The sequence below is a fragment of the Heterocephalus glaber genome, unplaced genomic scaffold (genome assembly GCF_053883595.1).
Source record: "Heterocephalus glaber isolate CG9 unplaced genomic scaffold, H.glaber_assembly_v1.0 deba00001454, whole genome shotgun sequence".
Lineage (NCBI taxonomy): Eukaryota > Metazoa > Chordata > Mammalia > Rodentia > Bathyergidae > Heterocephalus > Heterocephalus glaber.
Window position 1 is genome coordinate 15248915 of NW_028258303.1, and position 8652 is coordinate 15257566.

Below are 8652 nucleotides of genomic sequence, written 5' to 3' on the forward strand. Positions count from 1 at the left end.
TATATCTGCCTCAGGCAATCATTTACCATTAGACAGACATTCCCAGAGTACACTGGGTAGATCTGTAAGAAGTACTTACCAGGGCTGATTATGATTACAGAGAACACTTACCTCTCGTCATCAGGCGGTTAATGTCAGGGCTTAGACTTAAATCCATATATGACAGTTTTCATAAAAACTTAAACACGAAAAATATTATATACTTTGGTAATTCACATTCAGCAAACATATAAACAACATGAAATAATGACAGCAATGGATTTATTGAGTGACTCACTTCAGAGGTCAAAGCACTTTGTTTTTACTTATTTTTACTAAAGAGTTATGGAAAGGGAATTGTAGCTGAAGGTTATATACATATTTACAATTGACATATTAGTTGTACATTAACCCAACATTTAATATAAACAGATTCCCCTTTTTGTTGAAGTTTTAACATTTTTGTAAGTAAAATACAAACAGCAATAGGAAAGTAGAAGGAACTTTGCTTTGAATTCAAACAGATTTGGGTTTAGATCCTAGATATTTGTTTCCTCAGCTGTAAAACAAGAATAATAAATGTCTACCTCAGAGTTGCTAATAAGATTAAATACCTTGTTAGCAAATGCCATAGTAATGTAAATGAATACTATAGATTCTCAATAAATATCAAGGTACATCATTACAACAAAAACCAAAAAAAATTAACACAGGCAGATTAGAGATTCTAATTACAGATCACCCTTTCCGTAAAATCTCCAAATTCCGCTTGTAAAGTAGAAACCCTTACTTATCACCTTCTCCCACTGGGAAGGGGACAATACCCCCTTAAAAGGGAGTTTAGGACAAAGAGGGAGGACTCGAGTCAGGAAGAGGAATGAGATACTTCTACCAGAAATGAGGGGAAGGAGTTATGAAGTCTAACTTGATGGTCCTGACTACCCTCTCAAGGATGAAGGGAAAAATTATGAGAAAAGAAAAAAAATGGAAACAAAGTCTTTGTAAATAGGGAAGGGTGGAGTGGGGGAAGTGTGCACAGGTAATGGGGAAAAAATAAGAACCGAGATATTACATGTACAGATACAAGCACCCAATGAGAAATGAAAACGTATTGTATACCAAAAATACACCAATAAAAGAATTTAAGCAAAAAAAAAAAAACAAAAACAAAAACTGAAAGCTGGAGAGCTTCAAGAGTTTTCTTGGCTTCCTGTTTGGCATTTTAGGAGACAAACTTGCAGGAACATACTCAATGTAGGACTGCTACAAACAGATACAAAGGCAGCAGGGTGTGAGTAGGCCAAGGCTTTGTAATGGCAGGCTTCAAGCTTCCTTGGCTCTTGCACAGCAGACTCTGGTGTCAAGGTATTTCTTCCTGATCCCAGTAGGGTATGTGGAAGACTGTTGTTGAGGGCTGAAAATGAGAAGCCACCTGGGTCACTGGGAGATGACCTGAGAGCAGATGTTGCACCAGCCTAGGATCACGGTAGATGTGGCTGATACGAGGACCTACAATGCTGTTGAGAAGTAAAAAGAGAGTAAATGAGAAAGGGAGGAAAACAAGCTCTAGAAGAAGCTATGGAAGAATAATGGTTTGACCAATAACAGACTTCAGCTTCAGACCTATGAGGCACCCAGTAACTACTTCGGACTAGATATATCTCAATGGAAATCAGTGAGAATTCAGATGACAACACAAAGATCCACACAGACCTGAGGTTCTCTTCCCTTCCTGCCATTGGGACACATGAACATCTCCTGATGTCCAAAAGCCATTTCTGCCTTTAGGAGAAAGGCAGGGGGAGAGTGTGTAGAGGGACCCTGAAAGACGGAGATCTGCTCTAAAGAAACTACTTTAAATCTGATGAAACTGCTACTTTTATTTGCCATCTTAAATTCCACTCCATCCTATGTCACTCAAAAGAAACATCAACTCTAAAGAAATGGAAGGGCTTCTTATCTCTTGATATGTTAAATGCAACAGGTCCCTTTCTGTAAGTCATAATTTCTTTTGGTGTATCTGGAGAAGAACCTGATATACCTATTATGGTGTATGGTGGGCTATGGAACCCTGAAGGATACACATTAATTGTTAACATGACCTTATGAACACAAAAGACAATTTTAGGGCTTTACTTTTAAAAAATATCCTATGATATTCTGAAGACATTATAGAAAAGGCATTGCAGAATATTTTCAAAATGGCTTTTACTATGGATCTTTGAATCATTATCAATTCACAGAATTTTTTATGTCTTATTTTCCTTACTTCTTTCACCATGAAGTACATGAGATTTATATATTGGAGCACAGGGAGAGTACACAGAGAGATTTAGGAAAAACCTGCTTTTATCAGCTACCTCTGAAAATTTGGTATTATAGTCATCCTAAATGTACATCACACACTGACTGAAAGGTGACATTGTTAGATATTATAATTCAACAAATGGAATCTATCTGATTAGTATTTCAAAACAATATTTTATTTCTTCCCAACCCCCTCTTTATCTTCATAGAGTACAGTTGAATTTGAAATCTATGGTTTCTGGCATATCTGGGGTAAGGTTATACTAGGAATTTACCAGATCTGTCAGTCTCTAACTTTCTTCCATAATTCATTATATCATTCCAGTTATAATTAGTTGTCTGGTAAAATTAAGAACAGTCTATTTCAGTGAATGCTCATGTGAACATTTAACAACTTTTTGTTAGAATGACAGCTTAACGGCAGAAAGAATAAACCAGAGAGAGGGAGTCACTAATGTAACCTTAGTTAAGTCAATACTGCCAGCTCAACGGAAAATGCTAAGATTTTGCATTTTTTTCTTTTCTGTTATTAATCATCATGCACATATTTCGTGTCAGGAGATGAGCAACAGTTTGATGGCATTCCTACCTCAACCAGCATGTTTTGAACTGACCTGTCTTCACTGCTACGGTTCCCTAGAAACTTTGCTGCTGATGAATGCTTTGACATTCAGCTTGTCAGTGAAAGCTATTTTAATCTTTAAGATGCATCTCCCTTCCAAGACTGCAAACTGTTGCTGCACACACACCACATTCTACCACTGTAAAGAAGAAAGGAAACTGAATAGTTATTAGAGCTAGAACATATAAATTTTATGATTAATTGTGGTTAGCAATTTACAGGAATTGTGTAGTCTGACTACTGAGTGTGAATCACTGTTTTTCACTTCTACCTAGGCACTAGCCCTCTCTGACATGACTTCCTCATCTGTGGAGTAAAAGTCCCTACCTTACAGGGATATCACGAGGACTAAATGATAGTTCCCAGTCTTTAGAACAGTAACTGCCACATAGTTTCACGTTAGCAATAATTTTTATTACTATTTTATAGATGAGATACCAATTCTTTCCCATAGACTGACCTGCTCACTATCCTTTTTATCCTTTACCTGTCTCTGTTGCCTAGACCCAGAAGTGGAGATAAGGGAAAATGAAAAAATTACTCCTTTCAGGATATTTTTCTATACATATTTGAACTCTAGTTTCACAGGACAGAGCACCACAGTTGTGGTGGGATAATACTTTTGTAGTATGACTCTTTTTCTTTTTTCCCTGTTTTCTTTCTTTCTTCACCTTTGCCTTTTCCCATTCACGCAGCTAGTCTATGGGCTGGGACTCCATGTTGAATTGGATAGAAGTGAAGCTTCACTTTGGGAGATTTTGGAGTAGAGGGGTCATTTCTTCACGGCTTTAATGAGAGACTTGACAGCAGAATCCCATAATTTTCTATGCTCCAGTTTGTATAAGACCAGAGGAAATGCATGTCATGTATTTTTGAAGACAACTGTGGATGGCCTCACAATCTTCCTTGTGTCATATCCTAGAGCAGTGATGGTGAACCTTTTAGAGCTTTCAGTGATACAAACAGCCCGCTGTGGCATGCGTGCCACAGCTTCGCCACCACTGTCCTAGAGGGGCAGCAAAAGGACCCCATGTTCCTCACAGAGCATGGAGGCAGAGCTTCCCACAGTTGAGAGCATCATTAGGATGTTTCCTGTTGTGGCAGAAACTACGCTGTGCAACTGCCAGAACTTCTTCCTTTCCCCCCTGGCCACTAAGCTATCTAACATTTCCTGGCCTGCTCTGAGTTAAAACCTATATGAAAAACTCTGTGCACTTTCTTCTCTTATCCCCTACTTAACCTATGTGCAGTAGGAGTCACATGATTCTAGAAAACAGCAGTCACTAAATTAGGAACTGAAATTCAGTATTTCTTTCAATTATAAATGTAGGCATTAACGCACAGTAGTGTAACAATAGTTGTGACTTTGTTAACAAGGGAAAAAAAAATCACAGTATGTTCATACACTATCAGTTACTCTCAAACTTACTTAGAAATAATTGCAACCATTAGACCCATTACTAGATTTTAAAATTTCATATACTAATAAATATAAATAATAAATACTAATAAAGCATATATATTACTATAACAAAGATATTTGTAAAAGTTTGATAAGTATCTCAATAAAATTGCTTTCTTTTATAATCCCATCTGATTTTTGTCTTCAGAAAACATTTTTCTGAGATCTCTCTAGGCTCCATCAGATTGCCCAAGGGGCTACAGAACAAAACTCACAAATACCTCTTCTAGATGGAGCCCTGCATGACTTTATGAGTGGAGCTTCTCCCTCTCTGCCCCACAACCCCACAATGCTGGCCTGCATTACGAAAAGCAAATTTTAATGTGTGAAGTTACTGAGATTTGGAGGTTATTTTTTTAAGCAGTTAGTGCAGATTAAAATACCCTGCTATCAAAATGGCCCAAATACATCAGATAATTCCCAAGAGGCCTTTGGCTGGAAAGATTCAGAAGAGTGAGGACCAAAGATCAGATGGGGGGACACTGAAAATGTCTCATGAGATACCAACTTGGGAAGAAGGTGAAGCCAGCAAACAGCTCCTTCAACTTAGAAATAAATGTCAAGTACAGTAATATAATGAAACATATTATTTTTAAATTTTGAATTTCTACAGAGATTTTATAACTGCTACACAGTAATTTATTTTCTTATTTATTATTTCTTTCCTACTAGAATGACAGTTATTTTTGTTTCTCAGAGCAGATGCTAAGTGGTTTTGAATTCATCAAATTTTATATACATATACATGGCTTTAAAGCAATCTCTTATGAACTCTGTGCTTGGCTAGAGTTTAACACTGAAGATAAACAGCCTCAAAGATGAGATCAATACTATATGTATTGTGTAAGTTCTTCTATATTAGAACTGGAAAATTGGTAATTTTTTTCAGTGGTCTGTTGATTTAAATAAAAAAACTATTGATAGAGCCCTCCAGGGTTTTCAAAACAAGTATAAATTTGTTGGGCATGGCAGTACACATTTGTAGTTCCAGCTATTTGATAGGCTGAGGCAGGGGGATCACAAGTTCAAGCCTACAGCACTTGCCCTAGGATGCATGAGGCCCTGTGTTCAATCCCTGCCTGGTACCACAACACAAACCCAAAATAAAACAGGAATCCATTTAACAATGCCTCTCTCAAGGTATTAAGTTTTGCTTAATTTTATCTTTTTGTGTAGACAATTTTGCTGCCCTTACTCTAACCTTAAATCAGATGAATCAGTCATTGTGAAATCTTCAGGTTAAAAGTCAAGATGCAAAGATTCCTCTGAGGACAGAGTTTTTCCTAACCCCCAAGGATTTAGTGTATCCAACTTTTATTAACCTATGGAAATATAAATGAATGAAAATAAAATAAGGTTAATGTACTTTGTAGGTTGGGTCTCAACATTAAAATGCAAAAAAATTATACTTAAATTCTGTATGATATAAATAACAGTCTATCTTGATCACTGCTGTATACTGAGCTGTAAAACTACTGGCTGACAAATAAGAATTTTTATGAATGAGTAAATTGATCAAGTTTCATTCATTTTAATTATATGTAGTGTACATTACTCACATTGGACTTCATCATGAGAAAGCTGTTGTCTTTTGTATATGGAGGGCAAGGTGTTTAGAATAAGAAGTTGAAGATTCTAAATTACTGACAGCTCACTGACCCTTAAAATTCTTAAGATGATATAAAGTTCTCTGATGGGAAAAATGTTGCTATTATATTATTATACTTGAGTTAGTTTTTTAAAACTACTTTTCGGTGGCTTCTTAGTATTAATGTGTTTAGGAGGCACAACAATTATTTTGCACTTTAATTGCAACACATTCAAAAGACAAAAGACTAGTATAAGAAACCGCTTCAGTACCTATTTCTCACTTCCAACAATTATATGTTGCTATTCTTATTTTATTTGCCCTCTTCCAACTTTTTTGCTAGAGCAATTTAACAAATTCTAGAATTATTTTAGAATGTATCTCTAAAGGATAAAGATGTTTTTGTAACATAATACAAATATCATTTAGCACACCTAACAAAATTATTAATAATTCCTTAATAGAATACAGGCCATGTTCAAATTTGGCTTTTCTCAAAACTGTCTTATACTTTTTAAAAAATTACAATCCAAACAACAGTCTTCATAATTTAATTTGGTTGATATTGTTTAAAGTTTAATAGAAAATTCTTTCTCCTTTTTTTAAATGCTCCTTATAGTTGAAGAAACTAGGTCATTTATTCTGTAGGAATTCCCTCATTCTGAATTTAGCTCAGTGGTTCCACTGCCTGCCTCGCAAGCGTAAGGTCCCGAGTTTGATCCCCCGGTACCAAAAATAAAAAATTCCCTCATTCTGAATTTGGTTGATTGCATCATGGTACAGTTTAACATGTTTTTGTTTTCTGTAAAAACGGTAGGTAGATCTCTCACACATGCATAATTTCGTTTGGTAAGAATACTTCATAGGTGATACTATATACTTTCTATTGCATTAAGAGGTCCATAATATATGACTCCACTTTTAATGATGTTAATACTGACAACTGACCTCAGTGTTGTCAGTCTGTCCATCATCATGAAGTGCCACAACTTTCACCTAATAGTATTAGTTACTAATGACTATTGGCTAGATCCATTATTTCATCAAGAGTTGCAAAATGGTGATTTTATAACTTTCTATCTTTTCTCATTTCTTATTAGAAGAAATTTCTTCACATGGTTACTATGAAATATAACTCACAGCAAAATATCAGGATAAATGTTTGTTTCCTTTACTAAATTTAACGTACTTTCAGCATGAGTTAATGTTCTATGGATTTCCAGTAGTGAGCAAAGAGACTCCTCACCCAACCTATCCTACACCCTCCCTCTATATCTCACCAGGCGGTTTCACTGTGAAACCTTCCAGGTCTCAAATGGGATAGGATAAGAGGTGATGGGGCTGGCCACGGTGGGTGCAAGGATTTAGGATAGGGAAGGACTCTGGCCAGGGAAAAGACAATACCTCAAGCAGACTCTAGGAGATGGAATTCAAGTCTTCTGAGCTGTCCTGGACATCGGCGCTCTCTGTGGATTCACTGGGTTCCATGGTGTCACTGCCACTATCTGTGGCAGATGGGCTGTCCTGCTGGCAGGACTTCTCGGAACCAGGAAATGTGTCACTATGGGTCTCCTGGTTCTCCCTGGAGCCCAGTACCAAATGCCTGCCCTTCTTCATCTCCAGCTGCCGTCTCAGCTCACTGGCCATCTGCGAGAGATCATGCCTCATTGCATAAGCATCTTCCCCATCTGCATAGTATCTGGGCTCCACCTCATTGACCTGGAAGTTGAGGGTGTGAGAGTAGAGGTGCAAGGCCGCCCGATTACTCTTCCGGACGTGCAGGGACATGTACCTGGCACTGAAGTTCTCCACCATGGCCCGTGAGGCCTGGTCCATCAGCTTCTGCGCCAGGCCGAGGCGCCGGTGTGAGCGCTTCACTGCCAGCGAGGTGATGTGCCCGTGAGCGACTTCATCAGGGTCCTCCTCCATTTTGGCCAGGACATAGCCGACGACCTTGCCATCCTCGTCCTCGGCGATGTAGGACAGCTGTGGCCAGGAGAGGCCGTGGTACAAATAGTACTTCATCTGGTAGTTCTCAGGCAAGCAGAGAAGGTTGCAGTGCTGCATGTTCATCAGGTCATCTGGCCGGGCACTACGGATGTTCATAATGGCGGTGAGCAGGCAGCTGCCCTGCAGGCTGCGAGCCAGAGAGAGACTGTCCCCGAGTGCGAGGGACACAGTCTGTCTGTCTCGGGGAATGGAGTCCAGGCAGCCGAAATCGCGTGGCTGGCCGGCCGGATGGCGGGAAGACAGGCTGGCTGGCAGAAAGCGGAAGAAGCGGGGGCTAAGCGCCGCTTCCGGAAGTGTGCTGGTCCCAGCCAATGAGGTCTCCACTTCCTTGCGCCAGTGCTCACCTTGCTTAGGGGGCTTGGAGAAAGAATTTATGATGAAGAACCAGAATATTGCCTGCACCCCAACAGCCCTCCTCTGTCACCTTCTAGTACTCATCACCCTCCATGTCCGAAGAGTAACTATCATTAGACTTCTAACAGACTTAAATGCATTCTTTTTGGGTCAAGGTTTTTGGTTTTTTTTTTTTTTTTGCTTGTTTCCATTTGCTGTAAGTAAATTTCAGCCACTTTGTGTATAATTGAGAGTTCGTTATACTCCTTCTTATTTGATAATCCATTGCCTAAATATATTACAGTGCATTTATCCATTCTACAGTTGATAGCCATTTGTGTTACATATTTC

General features: G+C 38.6%; 1 protein-coding gene across 1 annotated transcript; it reads right to left on the reverse strand.

Moving 5' to 3' along the window:
* Positions 1-238: 238 nt before the first annotated feature.
* On the reverse strand, positions 239-8370 carry Naa11 (N-alpha-acetyltransferase 11, NatA catalytic subunit). Its single transcript, XM_004848006.3, has 2 exons — positions 7363-8370; positions 239-1496 (listed from the first exon to the last, which is right to left on the reverse strand). The coding sequence occupies exon 1, from the start codon at positions 8062-8064 to the stop codon at positions 7375-7377; it is 690 nt and encodes a 229-aa protein (XP_004848063.1). The 5' UTR covers positions 8065-8370; the 3' UTR covers positions 239-1496; positions 7363-7374.
* Positions 8371-8652: the final 282 nt, after the last annotated feature.